The following is a 26,639-nucleotide window of genomic DNA, read 5'->3' on the forward strand; positions in this document are numbered from 1 at the left end:
CTTTGATTCTACTTCTAGCTTTCTCTTGACTCTTGCTTTAGCCAAAGTTCTTTCTATCCTGGTCTTAGAAAGGCTCATTCATTCCTACTACTTCATCTTAGCAAACTACAACCTGAGGACTCCAAAATCAGTATTTAGTTCTAACTGCTCTAGACCCGTATATCAAAGTGCCCTGTGAACATTTTTTCCACTTAGCTCTCCTAAATTCAACCCCAATGACTACTGACTTACCAACTTTTCACATGTAACACACACCTAGTTCCGTTTTGGTTTTTAGCTATTCTACCTCCATGCTTTAGCTAAACGGGATAACACTATTTTCTACCAAGTCTACCATGTGACATCTGATCTGTCTTCATACACCCACCGCATAACTTTGCCCAGAGTGCCAGCTCCTCCTGGTCAGCCCGATGAATGTACATTTGTTTCAAGGTCTATCAGAAAAACAGAAAAATACCCCCTCTTTTCAATGGCTGTCTTAGACTGCCCTCATAGGCAAAGCTGCTCATTCATCTTTAGTCCCACCATGTTACATTTAATACAAATGTATTAGTTTAATATACCTCTGTTAAAGTACTTACTTAACCCATCCAATTGAGTTTTTAGGTACTGGTCTCCCCTGATTCTAAGCTCCAACAATATTGGGGCACTTTTTATTCATCTTTATACAGGTCTCCTGCAGCCCCAAAATGCATACCCCTCACCCTAGCACATAGAGAAAATGTCTGATTGAAAACTCTTCAAATCTCTTTTGGAATCAAAAATTCAAGTTCAAACGAAGAGGGGGCTATACGGAGACTCTGAACAAGACGTCATGCTTTTATTTTAGGCAACTGAGGGAAGACTCATCAGATGACTGCAACTGTGTGGGAATGCTAGTCCTGTGTTGGCATCCTAGCTTTGTGAAGTTGGAGACAGAAATTTTTGTTTAAAAAAAAAAAAAAGCTACCTGATTTTCAAATATTGGCAGTCAACTCATTATTATTTAAAATACTGTATAAAGCAAACAACACACCAGATAGATTCAGCCCAGAATCGCTTATAATTTATACAAATGGTTAAACTGACAAGGACAGTACAACATTCTGAAGTAGTAAAGTGTTCTAACCAATCTGTAATACTAAGAAGTTGGACAAATCTGTGAAGAACCACGAGGTAGTGAAATCTAGATTGTGAAATTCTGGTTAAAATTTTTCTCACTCTTTGTCAAACCAAACAAACATACATTTTAACCTTCCTGTTACCCCAAACATGAAAGACAATAAAGGATACTACTATTTTCATTCGACCCGCCCCTCACATCCAAAAAAGTCAGAACTGAAGTTAACTTTTATAAAAGATATAGCTTTCAAGAACAAGACATACTCAAAACTACAAAAAATAAGGGACTTCCCTGGTGGCGCAGTGGTTAAGAATCCGGCTGCCAATGCAGGGGACATGGGTTTGAGACCGGGTCTAGGAAGATCCCACATGCTGCAGAACAACAAAGCCCATGCGCCACAACTACCGAAGCCCATGCGCCTAGAGCCTGTGCTCCACAACAAGAGAAGCCACCGCAATGAGAAGCCCACCAAAATAAATAAATAAATAAATTAATTAAGGAAAAAAAACTATAACAATAAGCATGTGAGCTGAAAACGAAGGGGCAGGGAGTACAAAGCTTACCCGTTTGAGATGAATTGTTTTCAGCGTCACTGCACACTCAGATAAAGCCTGTGAGAAACAAGTTTAAGAATTTTAATATAGTCAATTCTTGGTTACTGTTACAACTTTTCTTTTTATTTCCCTGGCCACTGCTCATTAACATTTACCTCCAAAGAAGGGATGGAATGATTTCCTGGGTGGCTCAGTGGTTAAGTATCCACCTGCCAATACAGGGGACATGGGTTCAATCCCTGGTCCAGGAAGATCCCACATGCCATGGAGCAACTAAGCCTGTGTGCCACAACTACTGAGCCTGCGCTCTAGAGCCCGCAAGCTGCAACTACAGAGCCAGTGTGCCACAACTACTGAAGCTTGCATGCCTAGAGCCTGTGCTCTGCAATGAGAAGCCACCACAATAAGAAGCCCACGCACTGCAACAAAGAGTAGCCCCCGCTTGCCTCAACTAGAGAAAGCCTGTGTGCAGCAACAAAGACCCAATGCAGCCAAAAATAGATTAAAAAAATAAAACAAATTTACAAAAAAAAAAGTGATGGAGAAAGGAAAGGTAACAGGCAGGCAGATGGAACAAATGGGTTAGATAGAAAATTTTAAAAATAGAAAAATACAAAAATGCTGTCTTAATGCAGTACATGATAATTAAGAAATCTAGCTTTTACTAGGTCCTGGGTAAGTGAGTAAAGGGCAACTGCTTGACATTAAGCATTCTGAAGATGAGATTTGGGGAAACTATCAAATGAGGAAGAGAAAGTTACTCTTAATAATTAGGAAAAAAACCATTAAGCCAAGTTTTAGAATGAAAGTAGAGGCAGGAAACTAATAACTCAATCAAGCTTTAAAAAATGTTTGTATCATGTACCCTTTCATGGTCCTAGAAAAAGAGTTTTGGCTGTTAAAGTTGGAGGAGTTGGATTTTATACATTCAACTTTAACATCAAGATTTAGTTAAGAATCAAAAGGTCCAAAAGGTATCTATTTTTAAAAAATGAATTCTAATTTGAAATTTTTTTTGTTTTAAAAAGGCATTGAAATCTAATATAACCAACCTGGCATTAAAAAAGAAATTGTGAGTTAGAACACATGAGATGTACACAAAGTAAATAGAGACTCCTAGGTGCTTACCAATACTGTTTGTGCATCTGCCAGGTCAAAGGTTTGTTTTAAAGGTGCTAAGAAACATGCGGGGACAATGTGCTTATAAACAAAATCAGCAAATCCCACTGGTCCGTCTTTACCTCCTGTCAAGAGAATTCAGATTTTCATCTTGTATAAAAAGAAAGTCATTTAATTTACCACTGGTGAAAATCAACTCCCAGCTCCTGTCTATGTTAGGGCCAGGATCCCATTTCATCTCTCTTGTCTTAGGAAACAGGTTGGGGAATAAAGTTTTTTTTTTTTCTAAATCATCTTACCCCAGAGTTCTACCAACTTGGAAAGGATGATAAAACACGTTTTCTGGGCAATTGGATCTGGATATTCGACTGCTCCTTGAATAACAGTTACCAACACTCGTTCTACATTCTCTGCACCTGAAAAGAAAAAAAAAACTGAGTTCAATCTCATAAAGAACTAGAAAGGCAACCTGAAGCTCTTACTTCATATACAGTAACATAACAAAAACAATTACAGAGTTGCTAAGATCCTCAGTTTTTATTAACGTGGCTCCTAAATTTTAAGCATAAAACATTGAAAAATTACTATTCCCTTATTATCTTGCCCTCTGGATTTCCACATAGCAAAATATTCTATGTTGATCTATATAGTCTCATTTATTTTTTTTATTTTTTTTATTTTTTAGTCTCATTTATTTTAAATTTCAAAACAGCAAAGTGGCCAGTAAGATTTAATTGTCAGGTCAATTCTAGCAAGTAGCTATCACACTATTTATACTATGAAGGAACCAATTAATACAGCTTTAGGCACGCATGGATCATTCTCTAGGATAGACCACATACTAGAACACAAAACAAGCCTCAACAAATTTAAGAGGATAGAAATTATTTCAAGCATCTTTTCTGACCACAACGGCATGAAACTAGAAATCAACCACAGAAGAAAAACAAAAAACCCCCAACTACATGCAGACTAAACAACATGCTACTAAAAAAAAAGGAGGAAATCAAAAAATACCAAAATGCTAATGAAAACACAACCATATGAAAATCTATAGAATGCAGCAAAAGTAGTCATAGGAGGGAAGTTTATAGAGATTCAGGCCTTCCTCAAAAAACAACTTAACCTACCAGCTAAAAGAATTAGAAAAAGAACACGCAAAATCTGAAGTCAACAGAAGGAAGGAAATAAAGATCAGAGAGGAACTAAACAGAGATTTTAAAAAAAAACAGAAAAAGTCAATAAAACCAAGAGCTGGGGGACTTCCCTGGTGGCACAGTGGTTAAGAAACTGCCTGCCAATGCAGGGGACATGGGTTCAATCCCTAGTCTAGGAAGATCCCACATACTGCAGAGCAACTAAGCCTGCACACCACAACTACTGAGCCTGTGCTCTAGAGCCTGCGCGCCACAACTACTGAGCCCGTGGGCCACAACTACTGAAGCCTGTGTGCCCTAGAGCCTGTGCGCTGCAACTACTGAGCCCACGCACTCTAGGGCACACATGCTGCAACTACTGAAGCCCGTGTGCCTAGAGCCCGTGCTCCACAAGAGAAGCCACTGCAATGAGAAGCTCGTGTACTACAACGAAGAGTAGCCCCCACTCACCACACCTAGAGAAAGCCTGTGCGCAGCAACGAAGCAGCCAAAAAAAAAAAGTGCTTTATTTAAATAAATGAACAAACAAGTAAGTAAATCATAGCAATATTTTCTTATATCAGTCTCCCAAGGCAAAAGAAATAAAAGCAAAAATAAACAAATGGGACCTAGTCAAACTTATAAGCTTTTGCACCACAAAGGAAACCATAAATGAAACGAAAAGACAACCTATGGACTGGAAGAAAATATTTGCAAGTGATGAGACCGACAAAGGCTTAATTTCCAAAATATACAAATAGCTCATACTACTCAATAACAACAACAAAAAAGCCAACCCTGTCAAAAAACGGGCAGAAAACCTAAATAGACATTTCTCCAAAGACAGATGGCCAACATGCACATGGAAAGATGCTCAACATTGCTAATTATTAGAGAAATGCAAAACTATGATGAGGTATCACCTCACACTGGTCAGAATGGCCCTCATCAAAAACTATCCAAATAATAAATGCTGGAGAGGGTGTAGAGAAAAGGAAACCCTCCTACACTGTTGGTGGCAATGTAGATTGGTGCACCCGCTATGGAGGACAGTTCCTTAAAAAACTGGCGGTTCCTTAAAAAAACTAAAAGTGGAGTTACCATATGATCCAGCAATCCCACTCCTGGGTATATACCCGGAAAACATGAAAACTCTAATTATAAAAGATACATGCACACCAATGTTCACAGCAGCACTATTTACAACAGCCGAAACATGGAAGCAACCTAAATGTCCATCAGCAAATGAATGGATAAAGAAGACGTGGGGTATATATACAATGGAATATTACTCAGCTATAAAAAAGAATGAAATATTTCAATTTGCAGCAACATGGATGGACCTAGAAATTATCATACTAAGTGAAGTAAGTCAGACAGAGAAAGACAAATATTGTATGATATCATTTATACGTGGAATCTAAAACATGACACAAGTGAACTTATTTATAAAACAGAAACAGACTCACAGACATAGAAAACAAACTTATGGTTACAAAGGGGAAGGTAGGGAGGGATAAATTAGGAGTATGAAATTAACACATACATACTACTATATATAAAACTGATAAACAACAAGGATTTACTTATAACACAGGGAACTGTATTCAATATGCTGTAATAACCTATAACAGAAAAGAATCTGAAAAAGGATATGTATATACATGTATAACTGAATCACTTCACTGTATACCTGAAACCAACACAAAATTGTAAATCAATTTGAAAAAAAAAAAAAGGAATACTGCTTTAGGAAAATGGGAACTGAATACAAGTTAATTTTAAGGTCCTCTATGTGAAAATGATTCCCACCCTGATGGTAATAAAATGTCATCTTTGGGGCCAACATAGAACTACTTCAAAAGTTTAGTGTTTACTCCAGCTAGCTCTTGCTCATATAGATATACAACTGTGACAAGTACTTAGACAATTTAGGCACTGCATGCATCCCCACCTTGATTTGCTATGACTTCGCTCATTCCACTGCCTGTGACTGTTTGCAGGAAAGCAAAGTAACTCCTGCGCAACATCTGCTTCTCTAAAGCAGCAGACTGGTCGTTTTCTTCTGCTGGTCGGAGCAAAACTTCAAAAATTGCATGAAGAAGAGGCATAAACATTTGTTGTAAAAATGGGGATACCTGTATCTGAAGAGATGAAACAACTATTACTATTTCAGAAATAAGAAAATTAGTAATACGAAACTTAGAAAAAACATGTTTTACATAAAGCCTTTTTCTAGAGATTCTAGTTAGGACACATATTTACATAATTTGGTTAGCAAATATCAATGTTAAAACAAAAATCTATAGAGCATAACAGTATTGAAAGCCTCAAGATCGTTAAGTTCAACCCTTTTCCTACAGTTCAAGATTCAGGTTCAAATAACATGGAGTCAGACATATTTCACAATCAAATATTGCCATGGATTATTTTCAAATTTAAATTCTCAATAAATGAATTCTACTGCTAAATTATAAATGAATTTATATGATTGACTCTCAGGCTTTACATGCCCTTGAGCAAATTGCTTGACTTCTGTGTCTCAGTCTCTTCATCCTTAAAACAACAATACTTAACTTCTAGGGTTGTTACAAAGATCAAATGAATGTATAAGAAAATGCTCTGAACAGATTCTGAACACAGAAAACACTATGTAAGTGTTAGTAATTTTCATTAGCCAACTTATGCTTAGGTTACATTTCCTTGTACATAAAACTGACACTGAATTATTTTTAAACTACTTGGGCACCCAAATTACAGGGCTTAAAATTTATTCTTTAGGCATTTATTATTCAATGCTGTTTTATTTGCTTTTCTAAAATACCAGACTAATAGCTTTCTTCTGCTGCATAGAACAGAAAAGGTCTGTTCTTATTAAAACATCTTTTAAGCATTTCCTATGTGTCAGACAGGGTTGTAGACATTGGGGATGATAAAAATACCTATGATCCATGCCCCCAAGAAACTCATAAAAAAAAAAAAGAGCAAGGGTCAAATGCTAAAATATACCTAAAGATGAATACATCTAATCTTGAAGTCAGGAGATCTTAAAGTCAGGAAATTCTCTGAGCTCTGAAGGTTTGTGGTACCTTAAATTTGGCTGTAATCTGGTTGATAAGAGGAATGAATTCCTGGAGGTCTTTTGCTTCACAATCTTTGAGCATGTGTTCTGAAGCAGATGGAATGAACGGAAGGACTTCTTCCTCCAGGCAAATAATCATGCGATGAAGGAACGTGCGAACCCCACTTCTGAGAATATCCTTTTGTAAGGGACAACTGAGGGCTGGCAAGAACGTCTGTAAACAGTCCAGATAAACTTCGGAACAGCCACACTGTTTCACAGTCTGCTTGTTGCTGAAAGCTTTGCTGGTTCGACTATATAAACAATTATCAGGTAACTAGTTTTAAGTTTATTCTTCAAATGTTTTATGGAGTAGTCAAAAACAACACACAACAAATTACAAAACTGACAAAACAAAGAAGCCATTTCTTTATTTTCCATGTCACAGCTACGTCTATCTTTAGCTGATATGGTTATTTGTAAACTATTGCTTCCAGTTACCATTCCAGAAAGAGCTCAAGTTAAATGAATGAATGAAATGTAATTAATACAATCTCTCAAATGTGAGTCCACCTAAATGTTTTACTAAAATCCTGCTGACAACTTATGCAGAAAAGAGAAAAAAATCTATTTATTATAAATAAGCTATACTACACAATCTGTAAACTACCAATTTATATTTAAAACAATCTTAGAATCAAGTTATTTATACAACATCTTTAACATAAGCTTTTGCACTAAAGTCTTCTGCAGAGCAATTTCTCTGTGTAGCTTCTAATTAGCAATCACTATAACTTTCATGCTGTTATTATTTGCCAATAAACAGAGAGAAAGAAAGGGCAGCTTGGGTGGTCTTCAGGACACAATGTAACAACTAAAAGGAAGCCTCAGCACCTTCTCTTTAAGGTTCCAAAACTGATCCCCTGATGTCATTGGTATATAAACACTTAGACTAATCTCCTTAAATACGTAATCAATTTATAACAAAGAAATCAGAGGAGTTAAGGATTTAGATAACTGTCAAGTCAGAAATGCAGAATGTTACATGACCTAATTCCTTCTTCAGTTAAATCTAATTCAATGAATTTAGAAAAGAAACAATTTAGACAATTCTCTGGACAATCTAGTTTTGGAAACATAGATATGCATGCCCAATTAGAAAAATCCAAGCAAATGATTCTGTGTATGTTGAAAAAATCACTTCACAAATTTAAATGCAGTCACTCACCTGGCAAATCCAACAGCGTGGTTGAGACAGTCTGCAAGAGATGCCTGCCTTTCTTCGTCCTGCGCCAGCATCAATTTTTCTAACAGAATTTTAAACTTCTCCATGAGTGGAGTCAACAGATTCCTCATTAATGCCTGCTTCCGTTCTGCTGGGTACTCACTATTAACAATCAGCACTCCAGCTGTCTCATAAATAAATAATTGATCATCGCTGCTCAACAAAGACTGGTAACCATTCTCCTAAAATGAAATTTAGTCTTATTGAAGTTTTTCTTTGTTCAGTTCCTCTCATTTAAATGAGAATAAGTACAAGAGGGACAGGAGATTTAATCTATCACATCAACTCATTATTAAAAAGAAGACTGAGTACTTATAAAATTTTTCCCAGGATCATATAATGGAAAACAAATGGAATTAGAGGTCAAAAGATCATGGGTCTAATTCTACCCCTAACAAGTCTTCATAAATGGTCATATAATGTAACTGTTAGTTTTCTAACTTGTTTTCTTTTGTAAAACGTATTTATTATTAGGAGGCTAACAATCAGGTATACAACGTGCTTTGAATGTTAGGACAAAGGCCACACAAGTTAATACTTTCAAGAGTGTTTAAGAGCAATAAACACCACACAATAAACACACACATACACAACAGTTGTTACTTTAGAACATCTGAAAATAAGACTGCAAGTGAAAAAAAAAGATCTCATTCAAGCATAAGCAAACATCTATATATTGATTCATTTTTATTAATGAGTTTGTTATTTATTTTTATTTATTTATTTTTTTGGTGGTACACGGGCCTCTCACTGTTGTGCCCTCTCCCGTTGCGGAGCACAGGCTCCGGACGCGCAGGCTCAGCAGCCATGGCTCACGGGCCCAGCCGCTCCGCGGCCTGTGGGATCTTCCCAGACCGGGGCATGAACCCGTGTCCCCTGCATCGGCAGGCAGACTCTCAACCACTGCGCCACCAGGGAAGCCCGAGTTTGTTATTTTTCACATTTATGCAGTCTGAGAGGCCAGGAGGAGGGGGAAAATATCAGAGGCCTCTCTAGCTCTAACATTAAAGCTCCCTGTTAAGAAATTATTTAAAAGCCTAGTCTTGAAACAGATAAATTATGTGGCAGTCTTATTATTAAAAAAAAAGACCTCATCTTTTAAAAGAGAATGTCCCTATTTATTTATTTATTTATTTATTTTTGTGGTACGTGGGCCTCTCACTGTTGTGGCCTCTCCCGTTGCGGAGCACAGGCTCCAGACGCGCAGGCTCAGCGGCCATGGCTCACGGGCCCAGCTGCTCTGCGGCATGTGGGATCTTCCTGGACCGGGGCACGAACCCGCGTCCCCTGCATCGGCAGGTGGACTCTCAACCACTGCGCCACCAGGGAAGCCCCCTATTTATTTTTTATATAAATTTATTTATTTAGGCTGCACTGGGTCTTAGTTGTGGCACACGGGATCTTTCAGTTGCGGCATACAGACTTGTAGTTGCAGTTTGCGGGCTCTTAGATGCGGCATGTGGACTCTTAGTTGCAGCATGCGTGCAGGATCTAGTTCCCCAACCAGGGATTGAAACTGGGCCCCCTGCAATGGGAGTGTGGAGTCTTACGTACTGGACCACCAGGGGAAGTCCCATGAAGTATTTTAATATATATGTTGCTTTAATACGTAGGCAAAGATAATTTAACCATATAATGTACTAGTAACCTTTCATGCAATGAAATTATATACCTTTGTATCCTGAATACTGGTATTTATTTTTTAAAAACCCAAAATATTATTTTATGTTTAACACTTTTCAAATGGCAGCTCTAGTAATGATTTTCATCAAAATGAAAAAAAAATGTCAAGGTCAGTATTTTGCTTTACACAAAAACATGTATCAGTCAAAATGTGCTTACAAAGTATCTCAACTTAAATCTGTCTAGTGAAATAAACACCGAAATATACAGATCAACCAGCATTTAAATTTTACCCCAAGCCAGAAGTTTCACAGAAAAACTTCAGTCTACCAGTAGCAGTCACTGAGAATGGCTAATGTGATCACAGTACTAAACAGAGAATAATTTAGAAACTGAATTTTCCTTCTCCAAAAAACACTTCACTGGCATTTAACAGTACAGAGAGCAGACCATATCTCACACTGCTAAATCTATCAGTCAAATTTTGATTCCTTTCTATTTCTATTACTATGTTTTGTTTACTGTATCTCAACAGAGTTTTGGTAAACAAAACTAACCCTTGCACACCCTCCATCCACACTTTAAAAAACAAAACCAAAAACAAAACAAAACAAAAAAACACCCAAAGGCATTAACAGTAAAGGCTAAAGGGATATGTAGCCTCAATATTGGGGAAAACTTATCACTCAGAAGGATAGATACTTACAGGTGGAGAAAGTTCTAATAAATCTTGTATTCTATTCAGAATATCCTCAATGAAAGGATTCATTTGTTTACTGAATAAAGGCAAAAAGGAAAACCACAATTACATAAATAACAGTGCTTGGCAAAGTGCGGAAATGCCAAATCCCTCTTTAAGGCAGAACTAAAAAAAAAAGTTCAGTGCTAAGGTAGTCACATGTGATCATTCAGACTAGCTATGATTTTTTTAAACTACAATTTTATAAGCCTAAGAATAAGTAGTTTTCATACCAAAAGCTGGTACTAGTAAAGAACAATACAATATAAAACAGATTAAGTTCAAAATGTATTTCCAAGGAATATCATCTTTAGAATTTCACAGAAGCCATAGTTATCTACAGCAGTAAAACTGTTAAGTAACTAATGTCATTAGTGATGACAGGTGTTACATACAAAAATATTCAAACAAATCACTGTTTAATGATGAACAAAGTACCTGGCTAAAGAGAAGGAAAAGAAATCGTAACATCATGATACAAAAAGGAACACCAAAATTTTACAAAAGCCTTAGGACGAAAAGACCAAATCTACCACAGGCTCTTAGAAAATAATTTACATCTTACTTAACAATCTTAAAAACAAGAATTAAACATTATAGATGAAATCTTGTACTTACTTCAGAGATTTGACAAATCTAGAAAACAGGTAAGCAGTTCTGCTCCGTACTTTTGCACTAGAGTGCCGCAGACCCCTGTGATCTAAGAAAGCCATCTAAAGAAACAGAGACACTTTTACTATTTCTGTACTTATTTAAGGCTTTTATTGCTATTGTCATGACACATTTTTGTTCATACCAAATTCTACTTTTTAGCTCTAGAAGGGAAGAACTAGGTACATATAAAAAGTAAGCCTACACTACACACAAACAGGCCCTTGAGTATTTGTTTTAAATAACTGACTAGACACAAACTCCATTTTAAAGGAATGGAGGAGGGGTTAGTGTCAGTGTGTTGAAGAGTTTTGGAGAGCTTCTGGCTCTGGAAAAAGTAATAAAAGAAAGATAGAATACTATCTGCTCATTAGCTGAAACACACGGAAAATAAAAGTTGAGAGTAAAGTGTATACTTACTAGTACACATGGAATGTGTTGAGGTTCAACTGTGAAAAACTTTTCGTATCTAACAACAGTTTCGAAGAACTCCAATGTCACAGATGTGTGCTGGTAGGAACTAACTCCTGATGTTACCAACTGGAGCAGGAAAAAGTTAAGAAATCTATCCTTATTTACTGCAACATCAAAATGTCCCAGTATTAACATATATTAAGCTCTAACTATTAAGGAACTCACATTAGCTTATATGAAAACAGAAAATTAAGTTCAAAATAAATTATCTTTAGTATACTTACAGTTCGCATCATATCCTGCAAAGCACTAGCTTTTGAAACATCACCTGAGAAGTGAGCACCATGAGATACTGGAAGAGCTTCTGCCAACATATACAGCAATCTTATTGCCACTTCAACTTCCATAAACCTTGTAGTCTGCCAATTCCTACCAAGGTATATAATATGTCAGTGAAATCTGAATATAAACTTTCTATACAACTAGTGATGCACGGGATAAAAAGACACCAACCGAAGCCTCTTTAATTATTAAACAGTCACAGCAATTGTTAATTTTGCCAGGCAACATAATTCATATCACAAAAGTATACAAAACTAATGAAATCCATTTTATTGACATTCCAAAGAGCAGTATTTCCCCCCAAGAATCAAGATAAATCAGAGGCAAGTGCATTGTTTCAGAGATACACATAAGATCTTCATAAGTAACATAAATTAATAAGTCACGTGAATCACTTATGGTAGACCATCATCAGGGAGAAAAGGAAAGAGGTGACTTGTTAGAAACAGCATAACAAACTTACTGCAGGGTAGAACTAAAAACTCTGCGAACAGAAGCCAGCAGTAACTCGGGTGAAACTTGAGCAAGCCTGTCCAACAATAACTTCAGTTGTTTTCTGTATTCTACAAACATGGCTTCGTCTTCACCCTATGATATTTTTAAAATTCCATTAAAAAACATAAAAGATCTTAAAACACATAAAATGGTGAGTTCTCACTAGTTTTTGTATTTACAAATTTAATACACTTTTATTTTTTCATTAATATTTATTTATGTAGGAAAATGTACTATGCTCAATAGCCTTTCCCCTCCTGCTCACAAATAATTATTTCTGAACACAGCCCTAGACCATGAAAGCCTAGAGCCAGAAATAGCATAGGGAGGACGTTAAAAACAAAAGTCTAACAGGAAAGAGTTATTGAGGGACAATTAAGCAAAGGACAGATAATGCAAGGCTTTGGGGAAAAAACAAAAACAAGTCTAAGCCAGGATGGGTTCATGTAGGGCTCTGTGAGAACTCTGGCACCTTATTTATACTCCTTGTATCTCACTGTCCACTTTAAGAACTGCAATAATATCACATGATTGAAGATATTATATGTAACGAGCCTAGCACTTCATAAGTGCATGGTGTGTTGGTGATCATCACCATTATTCTTTTACAGTTAGAAGTTTTTGAATGCCTGAAGTGGGTAACAGAACACGTTAGCACACAACTAGACAGTACACGCCATCATTGAGTTGCTAGAAAGCACCGATGACCCTTGTGATTGATGAGAAGCTGACTCACTGACAACCCTGGACAAGCCTTTAACCAGAACAAGTCCAGAGACGGTTAAGTACCTCATTCCTACTCTCCCACAGACAATTATGATCTGATGTCCATCAACTGGGCTTCAATTGATCACTCTTACTAAATATAAAGTGAAATATGATCACCAATAATACTGTCAATATTTATGAAGTTCAATGCTACAAAGTGTTTTTAAAAGGGTCATTTTAAAGAGGGACAAAATACAAAAAAATGAAGGAATATGAAAGTTTCCATTAATTTCACCTAAGTAGAGGTCAATATAAACAAGACTAGGGACTTCCCTGGTGGTGCAGTGGTTAAGAATCCACCTGCCAATGCAGGGGACACGGGTTTAAGCCCTGGTCCGGGAAGATCCCACATGCCGTGGAGCAACTAAGCCCATGCGCCACAGCTACTGAGCCTGTGCTCTAGAGCTCGTGAACCACAACTACTGAGCCTGTGTGCTGCAACTACTGAAGCCTGCACGCCTAGAGCCTGTGCTCCGCAACAAGAGAAGCCACCGCAATGAGAAGCCCATGCACCGCAAAGAAGAGTAGCCCCCACTCGCCACAACTAGAGAGAAAGCCCGTGAGCTGCAATGAAGACCCAATGCAGTCAAAAAACAAAAACAAAACCCCAAGACTAATTTTTTAAGATAATCAAAACTTGGAATATTAATTTGATGTAAGTAAACAAAATTAAAACTGATTTCTCCTCAATGCAAAATTCTTACCTCATTTTCAAAGTTATATTCTTCATCATAGGTTAATTTTTTCATAACGGCCAACATGATTGCCTAAAATTAAGAACAAAATACCTTTTGTCAGTCTCCTTAATTTCATATAATTTGAAATTAAGCTACATTTCAAGGCAGACTGCAGATGTAGATTCTATTATTGGTTTAAAAGAAACAAAAAGAAGTCAATTACCTCTACATTAGCTTTTTGCTGATCAGAGAGCACTGTAAGCTGTTGAAAGAAAGCAATCATTTATTAGCTTTCCTAAAGTTATACTTGCTTATCAGAATATTTTTCTGATCAGTTAAGATCTTTTCAAACATGCACACAGCTTTTCTGGAGGGCAGTTTGACAGTACATTTCTATATATGAAATGTACCTAACCTAAGATCTATCAATTTCACTTCTAGTAAGTAACTTGACATGTAGGCAAAGACATGTAGATGAATTTGATTTTAAAAGACACTTATAAATGTATTCAGCAAAGAAGCAGATTATAGAACAGCAAAGTATGATCTCACTTTGTTTTTAAACACGGCCAAAAAAGCCTAGAAATCCATTATGAGATACACAGTGGGACTATCAATACTGATACCAATTTTAACTTTCTTCATACCTTTCCACATTGCCTAAAATTTCTTATAATATGCATGTAGAAACATATTAGATTTATAACAGAAGCTAAACTCAGTTTGGAAAAAAATTATTTTAAGCTTGACTCAATTCAACTAATTCAATGTAAATATCAATAAAATAGGAATGGCTCTCACCTAATGTCATAATGAGAAATCACTAATTCTTTAAAAGGCTACATGCTATCAATATAATATGGGAGATTCATACCTTCTACATTTTAAGGTCTATTATTGGAAGCAACTCTCTAGGGGGAAACTTTTCATCGTAAAAAAAAATTGTTTATAAGAAATGATGCATATGTAATTAAAATAACGAACCACGGGGACTTCCCTGGTGGTGCAGTGGTTAAGAATCCGCCTGCCAATGAAGGGGACACGGGTGTGAACCCTGGTCCAGGAAGATCCCACATGCCATGGAGCAACTAAGCCCGCTCGCCACAACTACTGACCCCGCATGCTGCAACTACTGAAGCCTGCATGCCTAGAGCCTGGGCTCCACAACAAGAGAAGCCACCAGAATGAGAAGCCCACGCACTGCAATGAAGAGTAGTCCCCGCTCGCCACAACTAAAGAAAGCCCGCATACAGCAACGAAGACCCAACGCAGCCAAAAATAAATAAATTAAATAATTAAATAAAAAAAAAAAAAGAACCATATTTAACAAAATTTCTACTGTATTTAGAAATAAACAGAGGGGGCTTCCCTGGCGGTCCAGTGGTTAAGACTCTGCGCTCCCAGTGCAGGGGGCATGGATTCAATCCCTGGTCAGGGAACTGAGACCCTACATGGCACACAGCCAAAAAAATAAATAAATAAAAATAAACATTCATGGAGTTCCCTGGTGGTCTAGTGATTAGGATTTGGCACTTTCACTGCTGGGGCCCAGGTTCAACCCCTGGTCGGGGAACTGAGATCCCGTAAGCCGTGCAAAGCAGCCAAGATTTAAAAAAAGAAAAAGAAATAAACACAGATTCAAAATAAAAGAAACCCCTAAACCTATAACTAATTCTGAAGCTTTTTAGTCTAGTGAATTTTAGAACCTGGCCATTTCTGTTTTTTGGCTAAGAAGTTTAAAGAAAAAAAAAAAAAGATGAAAATACATTAATAATTAACAGTAAATGTCATTAGAGTGTAGAATTATGAGTATTTTCTTGTTTTCATTTTTCCTGTATTTTCCAATTCTCTATTGCTTTTCTATATTATCTAGTGGACAAAAAGATTAAAATAAGGACTTACCTGTTTCAAAATATGAAGATAATCATAACAAAATCCAATAATGTTAGAAGAGATGTCATCATCCTCATGAACTAGGAGCTGCAACATCAGTGCCACCTTTGTTTCAATAGCTTGTAGTGCCTCTTGAGCATTCTTGATATCCCCATTCTTAATTAATTTAGTCCAGCTAACTATCAATGACTGTCCCATTCCATTTACCAGTTTAGAAAATCTGGCCAGGAAGTCAACATCTTCTTCCTACAAATGATCAATACTTCAATTTAAAACCAACCACCTAAGAGGGAAAACTCTAAACTTAGGTATGGGTCAAATACCAATCACAGGAGTCATTTTTATTTTATTTATTTATTTTTTATTTTTGGCTGCGTTGGGTCTTCGTTGCCGCGCACCAGCTTTCTCTAGCTGCAGCGAGCTGGGGCTACTCTTCGTTGCGGTGCGTGGGCTTCTCACTGCAGTGCTCTAGGCACGCGGGCTTCAGCAGTTGTGGCGTTGTGGCTCATGGGCTCTAGAGCACAGGCTCAGTAGTTGTGGCGCATGGGCTTAGCTGCTCCACAGCATGTGGGATCTTCCCGGACCACGGCTTGAACCCATGTCCCCTGCATTGGCAGGCAGATTCTTAACCACTGTGCCACCAGGGAAGTCCCAGGAGTCATTTTTAAACTAACATTAGACACTAACAATTCTACCATTTTGACTGGGAAATCTTAAGAATTTGAATTCTTCTACTATTATTATCCATTAGTACTAACTCTTCAAAGCAACTTTTTTTAATGATTATAGTCATGTAGACATTGCCAACTTATAAAAGCTTAAAAAAAAGAGATCTGGGCTTCCCTGGTGGTGTAGTGGTTGAGAGTCCGCCTGCCGATGCAGGGGACACGGGTTCGTGCCCCGATCCAGGAGGATCACACATGCCGCGGAGCAGCTGGGCCCGTGAGCCATGGCCGCTGATCCTGCGCGTCTGGAGCCTGTGCTCCGCAACGGGAGAGGCCACAACAGTGAGAGGCCCGCGTACCACAAAAAGAAAAAAAGAGATCTGTGGTTTCAAAACCTTCTCTCTAAACCACTGAATTTAGTAAACATGCTCTAATAAATTTAATGCTGCCATATTATACTATGTATAAGAATTTACAACAGCCCTTTCTGATACTATTTAATTTGAACCTCAACTGCACTACAGAGAGATAAAACTGCTATTATAATAATCTGCCTAAGGTCACATCAGCACTAACTCTAGAACTTAAAATTAGGTTATTTTCATTAATTATCCTTATGATGTTTCCTACAGAAAGAGATTTTTACCTTCACCATTTTAAATCTTTTACCAGGGACTAAATAAGACAATTATCAGCAGTGTAAGAAAACACTACTATTTGTCAGCTAGGAAAATACCAGAGGTGTTGTACTCCTGACATATCAACAATACAAAGACTTCTCAGTAATTCTTTACCAATATCACAGGTAAAATTAAAAATAAAAACCTTCAAATTCAGTTTCTAAATTACTAATTTACCACACTCAGCCCTAATTCTGCTGAGGCTAAACTTTAACAGCTCAGATGAATGTGATGAAAATATAACATTTATAATTAAGTCTAATTTAGGTCAAAATGCATTGCCATGCTTCTTAAAGTGTGGTCCATGAATCAGCAGTATCACAGTATCACCTGAGAGTTTGTTAGAAACGCACAATTGTAAGTACCATCCCAGATCTTCAAGTTGAAGTCTGGTATAATCTATTGTTCAAGGCAAACGTTACAGATAACGTTATGGCTTTCTAGATACAATGTTTCATTATTATAATGTCAAGGAAGTTTCCAGCATTTAAAGACAAAACAAAAAGAAAAGGAAAGCATATTTAAATTACTGCCTATCCTAATTTGTTCTAACATTTTCAAAACCTTATACATAAATTTACTGACCTGGTCAATGCTGAAAAACCCAGCAGACTGTAATACTCGACACAAAGATTCTACTAGTTTCATTTTATCAACAGGATCCATTCCTTTATTTACAATTTCAAATAAACAATCACATGCTTCTTCCCGTAGAACTTCTATTGACATATGACCTAGCAGCATATTTATAAACCTGGCAATGGTGAAATAAAATTGTTACAATATTTTCAAATTCATGAGTTTTACATACTGTATTTTGTAGGTTTATATTTTTAAAATATAGGTTAACTTACCTATCATTGGCTATAAGGGATAAGTCTATCCAAGAGACATAAGCCCCAACTACTTCAAGGCACTGACATGTTACTTCTGAATTAGTATACTGATAGTTTTGTAGGATTTGGTACCATGATTCCACCAAGTTTGGAATGCACTGTTCCCTCATGGTATCTTTTATGAGAGTATTCCTACGAGCCTCCTAAAAGACAAAACAAAGTACCATATACACAATTAAAGTAGATTACCTCCCAAAATAATGTTTAACATCTGAATAATAGTTGCACACAGTAATTTCCTCACCACTAAACTTCCAGACTTGTTAACACATTCGCTGCCGCTATTTCCTATTTATCTGCTCTAAAATCATAACCCATGATTCTAATTCCTCCTTCCATTCTACTCATTTCCTCAGACACAATTTCTTATTAAACACAAACTATAAATAAACATTGCTTAGAAATCTTAACCATGTGATAAAAGTTATTTCTCAATATTATACAAATACTTAAAATTACTTAAGAGAATAGCAATTACTTAAATGTTACAAACATATTTGACATACAATGACCTCAAATTATCATACACATTTGAATTAAGCTATTTCCATTGTGTTCTTTAAGAAAAAGGAGAAAGTTATATTGGGTAATACAGAAATAGAGAAAGACTAAGGTGATGGGCTATGCGACTAACTGAGAATACAGAAGAACCCAGCACTGATTCATAAGCAATGCTTTTTCCTCACTCGGTGACTATAAAGCAGTAGTAAATATAGGCCACATTTGTCTACAGATTCATAGGAAAAAATCAGTTTGTGTATTTCTCTAGAGAAAGTTCTTGCCTGGTTAAAAAAAAATCTGAATACTCTTAATTTCACCCTACACCTGGAAAAAAACCCCAAGTTTAAATTCCTTTGTAAAACAAAATTCAAAATGTTGAGTAAATTTATAAGTATTCTTAATAAAGTTTTATCTCAAAAAAAAAATAAAAAACTCTTCTTGATCCTTTTATTATATGCCCACCACCTCCTACAATATCTACATTAAAAACTTAAAATTAATAGGAAGTTACTTGCCTCTGATGTATGCACCACATCACGATCCACCAACTCTGAATCAATAGCCATGAGAATTCGGAGGTACAGATCTACTCCCCTTGGATTTAGGTCCACTACTGAGAGAATGTCAAAAAAAAACTTGGGCCATTTAGTGAGATATTCTGTAACAAAAAGCAAGGCGAAGACTTGGGCTGCTTTATTTCGTATAAAGGTCTTCTCTGGTTGGGGATTCAGCATCTGACAAACAGGGAAATAGTTCATAAAATCAAATGTAAATGGAAAAGACTCAAACGTTGTTTTCCTATTTATCATTAATAGGCTAAACCCCACCAAACTTCACTAGGCTCTAGAACAGCTGTGCAACAAATATGCTTGAGAATTACCAAAGTTCTGAGGTGACTAGCCAGATGGAGAACAATCAAATGAACAAAGGTGCTAACCGTTACACCTCTCTCGCACTTTCAGAGAAAAGTTTCATGGGCAGAGCGTTAGTAGTTCCTATAATTTTTTCTAAGAAGAAAAAAAATTCAATGATTTTTCTTCTAGCTGCTTGCTCTTTAAGGAAAATAAACATCCTAGCTACACAACTGCTTTAATACGTTAAGATTAGCTAAAATTAATGAAAAAGAATGTAGTGAATAAAGAACTCTATTGGCTCCTTTGAAAAGGGCTCTTTGGTAAGAGGCTGTCCAGGAGAGCTCACCTTAAGCGTGAACAGCAAAGCCACTCTTGTCAAATAGTTAAAAAAATATTACCTTTTAAAACCAAAGTTTCCACCATGTGTCATGGACAGAATGACAGCTTCAATTATCAATATAATTTAAAGTTATTGCTAAGTTTTCATCTACCCGTGAGCTTCAAAAACAACTTTCTAAAAGAGCTACATGATGAAATGGAGGATAAATGAGTGACATTTTTGAGGTGAAGCTGCAAACTCTTGCAAAAATAAAAATTTAAATATCTGGCAATTTGAGGCACTAAATATAACAACTACTATTTTACCTGAGCTTGAAGCCAAGATATGAGTGTCTCCCTAATCAGCTGTTGTTGAACAGTAGTTAGTTCTGAATATCTGTTCAAAATAGGGAAGAAAAATAACAATGATAATGTTTAGTGTCTGTGGTTTTAAAAAAGTAACAGCCTCTTATAAATTTGAATGAGAAAATTTGTACAGCACTTGACTATCTAAAATTCCCTAAAACAAATTGGTAATACCTCTCATTACTGCTTTAAAGACAAGGGTGGGAGAGGCAGGTGGGGTATCAATACTGATCTCTGTTTTGTGGTTCAGTTCATGTTAAAACAAAATGGCAGCCACACAATTTTTCAGGCGAAAATACACCCATGGTCTCAGGTCTGTGGTTTACAGAATAAATCAGTAGGCAAACTAAGGATCCCGAGAGCAGCAATTCACTGTTTTTACTTAAATTAGGCAGGGGTTCTAAATGCAAGTGCCCACACTGCCACTCAACTCTAACAGAGAGTCATCATTCAGAGAAACAGGCTCAGTATTGCTAGATTTTCTAATTTTTTCCAGAGAAGCTGGAAATCTACTTTTTTCCTGTGAAATGACTGGATTTTTATGCGTAACCAATGAACTCAGTATTTTTAAAACACTTTTTGGGATAAATCAAAATACATCTATGAGCTGGATATGACATATACCATCAATTTACAACCTATGTTATGGTGTCCCCAAAGAGGGAAAAACTAATTTAAAAAATGGCCTCTCGGGACTGCCCTGGTGGCGCAGCGGTTAAGAATCCGCCTGCCAATGCAGGGGTCACAGGTTCAATCTCTGGTGCAGGAAGATCCCACAAGTCACAGAGCAACTAAACCCATACACAACTACTGAAGCCCGTGCGCCTAGAGCCTGTGCTCTGCAACGAGAAGCCATCGCAATGAAAAGCCCAGGCACCACAACGAAGAGTAGCCCCTGCTCGCTGCAACTAGAGAAAGCCTGACTGCAGCAACAAAGACCCAACGTAGTCAAAAAGAAATTAATTAATTAATTATTTTAAAAGTTAAAAAAAAAAAGCCCTCTCCCCACAAATCTCAGGGAGAAAAGCCTTACTTGTATTTAACTTGATGTTCTAGTACTTGAAAGCAGAAAAATTTAATGTGATCATCACTGAAAAAGAAAAAAAAAGAAAAATTAGATAAGCAGAATATGAATTAGGGAAAACAAATCAAAGGTAAAACAGTAATGAATAAACTACAGTTGAAAAGTTTCTCAAACTAGACCTTTGGCTCATTGATCTCAAGTTTTACATTCACATCCATTTGTTTAAAAAGCTAAGAGAACTTTTTATGTTATACAATATTCAATGGAAATCTGGCAAACGGAATAAGCAAAAAAATTTAAGCCGCACTTTAAGTACATACAGTGCTTTTGCAAACAGAAGGCACTCCCCCTAAGTTCCAGAGGTTAGGATTCCCAGGACAACTCCTCCGTTTTACAGTAGAAAGGCAAATGGTAGGACAGCCAGAGACTGAGTCAAACCAGAAATGGTCATCAAAGTCATACTTAAAAGTTCTACTGCAGTCAAATCCAAAGCAAGCAGAGTCACCCGGACTGGCAGTCCAGCCCCCAAAATTCATACAGAAAACCAGGTTACCAATATATTGCCCTTATAAAAGGGGAGTAAAAACCAACACCCACCCATCATCCACTTCCAACTGTGTCTCTAGGGGTGACGGCAGAGCTGCAGTGAACCAGCGACAAACTCTGACCAAGTCCCGTTAGTGAACAACCATCTGTTCATCTTAATACAGTTGGTCGAGGCCAGGCTTAGTCATGGGACAATTTTTCATATACAAAGCTAACTAGTCAATACAAGAATGGAGATGTTATCTTCATTTAGACTACATCAATTAACCAAAAAATAATAAAAATTTCACACTTAAGAAAATGAAACTTAATTTTTTAAAGTTTTTAAAAAAGTTACGTTTAATTTGCATCTCTTCTAAGACCCTAGGGTTTCTAATCTTATCATGGATGGCACTGAAGCTTTAACTAATTATGTGACTTAGATCTTCCACTCAAAATATAAACTATAGGGAGCCTTTAATTAAAAGCCAGCCCTTATTTACTCTAAGACATATATTCTCAAAACCAACTTTCACTAAACTGGAGCACTTCCTTTTGGCTATAAAATGTAGTGACTGATATCCACAGCATGCCAAGAACTCTAGCTAGGAGTCATCACTGACCCCTATAAACTTCTACTCCCACTAGTAGAGTTGTTTATTTACAACTAGTCAGCTGTGTTTCCCCAAGCCTCACTATGTGCGTTGTACTTCTTTTGTATGTAAGTAACTTAATTATTATATAAACTAATGAAATGAGTATGATGACAGTTTATATTTTCATAAAAATTAAGTTGAATACTTTAGAAAGAGTTCATAGGAAGTCACACTGCACGGGGAAAACCTTGGACCTATGTGATGTGAGACAGATAACTTGGAGAGATAGGAACAAATAAATAAAAAGTTTAGAAATCTGTACTCACTGTTCCTCAATCCACTACAGGGACCCAAAGTGGAAATTACAGAGGATCAATTATGGGTGTGATCAACGTTGAGAATGATGAAGTGAATGTTAGTGGCATATACGCAAAGAAAAGTCCTTGGTCCAATATCAAAAGATTAGTAACTAAGTGTTTATATACTTTAAATTAAAATTAAAAATTAAGATATATACAATTTTTGATTACCTCCTTTACCAACTTTTTAGAAAACCAACTATCCCTTCCCATCATAAGAAGATAAGGAAGTTTCTACTGTATAGAAACCATATGCCGCTTGGGATCTACTGCCAGGTACTCAGAATAAGGCAAAGGATATTTTAATGAGAAGTCAATTCTGGAATGGCCAAATTATTAGTTTACTATTTTTCTCATTTCTACACTGAATAGTTTTCCGAAATATAAGTCATAAAATGTTTTTATGAAAACATTTTCCAAACAGGTAAATGTAACAATCCTGTCAAGTTCACAAAAATTTAAATTCTCCTACAAAGCACGCAAATTTTGTTTTAGTCACCTGTACGTCCTCTGGGCCAGAGCTTCTGCACACACCTGCCAGGCATCTGGGGAAATCTTTAACTGCTCAAAATAGGCCAGGGCCTGTAAGATTGCAAAGCAGAAAATGCATTTGGAATAGTCAATCTCAATTCTCTGCCAATACTCGATAAAGTTTTCTGGGAGTAGCAAACTAACAACAAAAAAGTGACTAAATAAAAAATAGCTAAACATTGAATTCAGGCTTCTGAGTATGTGCAACTTAGTGATCATTCCTAGGAAAAAAGGTTAAGTAAAAACCAAATTCCATCAGTTGGATACTCCAACCTGTTTCTTTACAGGAAAGGAGACAACACAAAAATGCCCTGCAGGTATCTATGAATTATTAGGAAGATCAAAGAGCAAACATGCTATTAAAGAGGTGATTATAAAAGATAAAACATACTCTGTATGTCATTTGATCTACTGTTTAACAGAAAAGGAGAGTTATTTAAAATCTTCAGCTATATCATGTAAGTTTCCTAAAAAGTGAGATTAAAGTCGGAGTTCAAGTGCTTGATATGAAGTTTGCAGAAGTACCAAATAACTGAAATGGTCAAAGTTTTAGGAAATGTGTTTCTCATCCCTGTATTCACGAATTCTGGGGCCTGTCATAAGAACAAGTATACTCTAGACTGGATGCAGCACCAAGTCCATATGCTCTCTACCACTGTTGGGAAAATGGGAGTGACTTCTGCCACTTTTCCATTAGTATGTTGCAACTGGAATCAATGACAGATGCAGGTTTCACACATGACAATGGACAAGCAGTAATCTCACCAACTTGTAAAAAATATCTCAGTCAGGAAAATAACACATAATCTCTAGAAACACTGCTAAATGATTTTAAAGCAATTACATACTGATATAAACCCTGAAATTAGTTAGAAACAATATTAAGCCTTAGAGGAACCTAATTTCAATTAGCCAGTATATATTTTTTAAATGTGGTTTGTGCCCCATCCATGATGAAGACAATTTTATTGGTCTTGATCAGCAATTTTTAAAATGAAACAATACAGATATCAGACTGCACTGCACCTAGCAAGAATAACTATTATTTTGTGTAACTTGTCTTAGTCATGTGTGTATACGTCATATATTCATGTGTATATGTGTCTATGTTTACATATATATATATATATATATACATACATACACACACACATATACTGTCAAGATATAAAATTATTTTTTCCTTTCAGATAGAGGTTAAAAAATAATAAGCAGCAAAAAATCCACTGTAGTTAGGTGATAGTTTCCTGTGTTATGTAACTGTATGAATGAGGGAATGGGTTTTCAGACGTGGTCTCAGTAGCTGCTCCCACTGACAGAGGACCAGATAAATGAACGTGAGCAGATGAAGAAGATCACCAAATACTATCTTAAGTGTAAGTAACAGCTACCTTTAGAAATTAAGAATATAGGAACCCAAGCAGCTGCAAAATAATCTAGTTCAGGTGTCTAACAACATCTATTCCATGAAACCTAGAGTTTCCTTTAGGAATACCCCAGGGGCCAGGGCAGGGGACAATGCTGAAGTCAATCGTATACTGCATTACCACCTAATATTTCACTTACCAAACGAGGTGGGGGAGGTGTGATTCAGCTGCTAGAATTGTCACTGACATACCATTTTCTTTCCTTTTTTTTTTTTTTTTTGGTACGAGGGCCTCTCACTGTTGTGGCCTCTCCCGTTGCAGAGCACAGGCTCCGGACGCGCAGGCTCAGCGGCCATGGCTCACGGGCCCAGCCGCTCCGCGGCATGTGGGATCTTCCCGGACTGGGGCATGAACCCGTGTCCCCTGCATCGACAGGCAGACTCTCAACCACTGCGCCACCAGGGAAGCCCCATTTTCTTTAAATAATGGCAAGTTTTAAACCAAAGACAGATATTCTATTTTTTTAAGTGATAATAACTTGAAAATTTTCAGTTTTAGCTAGTCTTTGCATTCTGAATCCATGTGATACTAGCATCAAAAAAAGACTGGGGCAATGACGAACAAGTCAAAGCTTTTATCACCCAGTTCTCTCTCGTACCTTCTTTCTAACGCTCCACTGTCTCTAAGTGGCAACAGAGTCAGTTCAGCTACTTACTGCCCATGTAGAAAACAGAGAACTACAGACAGACAATTGGGAACCAGGGTTAGGTAGTCATTTATCTTATTACGAAACTGAATTAAGTTCCCACTACTCCTGAACTCCAATATCAGGACTATCAGAACTCAGTTTTCCTTAAGATTCCTTGTTTTTCATCCTAATTGTTATGCAGGCTGGCCTAATGGGATATCAAATTAAGCCTGCACTAGGATGCCTAACATAAGCCTGTGACTGATAGAACCCATTTTTATTGATTAAAAACCTAACTTCTATATTAAAACCACTGCCAGTGTACTAGTTTTACTTTTCTGAAAAAGAAAATCATGGCACATTTTAAAAAAAAAAACCTGTCGGATGGTGGAATTTAATTATAAAACAAAGGATTTCAAAAAAGGAACGTAAAAAATAACAGAAGTTTATTTAATAACTAAACAAATAGTCAAAGATTTTAGTTATAATAACTATGTAGTACCAAGCCAGACTAAAGGTACAGGTCTGTGATGCTTCGACTATGTGACTAAGGGTTTGAAGGCAGGTAGCTTATACTCCCATGAAAAGAAATATTTGTCCATACACAGAAGACATGGACTTTCAATGACTTTTCATGTCCTAACCAGTTTGATAGGTATCTTGTAAATAGCTATTTAAATCTCAATTCTTATTATTTACCTCCATCTGGAGGGCTGGTTATTTCTTTTAACAGCAGAGACATGCACATGATACTATGCTGGAAACCCCTGGAAATTTTTTACTACTTAAAAGCAGAAAAATTGCTATTTTTTGTGAAATTGTTAAATTGCTATTTTTTGTGACACTGTTAACCTCGTTTAGCTCATTTATAAAAAACATTCTTTGGGGCTTCCCTGGTGGCGCAGTGGTTGAGAGTCCGCCTGCCGATGCAGGGGACACGGGTTCGTGCCCTGGTCTGGGAAGATCCCGCATGCCATGGAGCAGCTGGGCCCGTGAGCCATGGCCTCTGAGCCTGCGCGTCCAGAGCCTGTGCTCCGCAGCAGGAGAGGCCACAGCAGTGGGAGGCCTGCGTACCACTAAAAAAAAAATAAAATAAAATAAATTCTTTGTTATGAGAAGTAGAAAGAAGAAAATGACTCTCCATCCACTTACCTTATACTTCAAACCACCCATGTATCTTTAAAAAATTTAATTATAGGCTTGTTCTTTAGATTCTTCTATCATTCAGCCATAGTCATGATTACAGGTGTAGGCTAAATTACGTTTAATTGTTTATACTTACCCAAATATCCCAGCACCTCATAATGGATTCTTTGTCATGTGATCATTTTACATAACCTGATGGCATATCATAACTGCTTACTTACATGTCTAAATAACAAGGATGTTAACTATCACTAACATGAGGGT

At 36.8% G+C, this 26,639-nt stretch overlaps 1 protein-coding gene across 7 annotated transcripts in view; it reads right to left on the reverse strand.

The window, feature by feature from the left end:
* Positions 1-26,639, reverse strand: part of XPOT (exportin for tRNA) — a 38,132-nt gene that overhangs the window by 7,231 nt on the left and 4,262 nt on the right. For 6 of the 7 annotated variants that reach the window (XM_024736798.1, XM_024736796.1, XM_024736793.1 and 3 more), the window contains 20 exons: positions 23,143-23,225; positions 21,173-21,229; positions 20,101-20,170; positions 19,117-19,335; positions 18,059-18,243; positions 17,790-17,958; positions 15,869-16,105; positions 14,190-14,228; positions 13,994-14,056; positions 12,490-12,614; positions 11,969-12,113; positions 11,691-11,810; positions 11,238-11,332; positions 10,587-10,656; positions 8,201-8,439; positions 7,001-7,286; positions 5,866-6,055; positions 3,075-3,191; positions 2,785-2,900; positions 1,666-1,713 (listed from right to left, as the gene is read on the reverse strand). In XM_024736798.1, coding sequence (XP_024592566.1) covers positions 1,666-1,713; positions 2,785-2,900; positions 3,075-3,191; positions 5,866-6,055; positions 7,001-7,286; positions 8,201-8,439; positions 10,587-10,656; positions 11,238-11,332; positions 11,691-11,810; positions 11,969-12,113; positions 12,490-12,614; positions 13,994-14,056; positions 14,190-14,228; positions 15,869-16,105; positions 17,790-17,958; positions 18,059-18,243; positions 19,117-19,335; positions 20,101-20,170; positions 21,173-21,229; positions 23,143-23,225 — 2,673 coding nt within the window. Of the gene's footprint in view, positions 1-1,665; positions 1,714-2,784; positions 2,901-3,074; positions 3,192-5,865; positions 6,056-7,000; positions 7,287-8,200; positions 8,440-10,586; positions 10,657-11,237; positions 11,333-11,690; positions 11,811-11,968; positions 12,114-12,489; positions 12,615-13,993; positions 14,057-14,189; positions 14,229-15,868; positions 16,106-17,789; positions 17,959-18,058; positions 18,244-19,116; positions 19,336-20,100; positions 20,171-21,172; positions 21,230-23,142; positions 23,226-26,639 lie in introns of those variants that run through there. The other variant, XM_024736799.1, reaches the window with a different exon arrangement.

This window comes from Neophocaena asiaeorientalis, unplaced genomic scaffold, assembly GCF_003031525.2.
Source record: "Neophocaena asiaeorientalis asiaeorientalis breed wild unplaced genomic scaffold, Neophocaena_asiaeorientalis_V1.1 scaffold134, whole genome shotgun sequence".
NCBI lineage: Eukaryota > Metazoa > Chordata > Mammalia > Artiodactyla > Phocoenidae > Neophocaena > Neophocaena asiaeorientalis.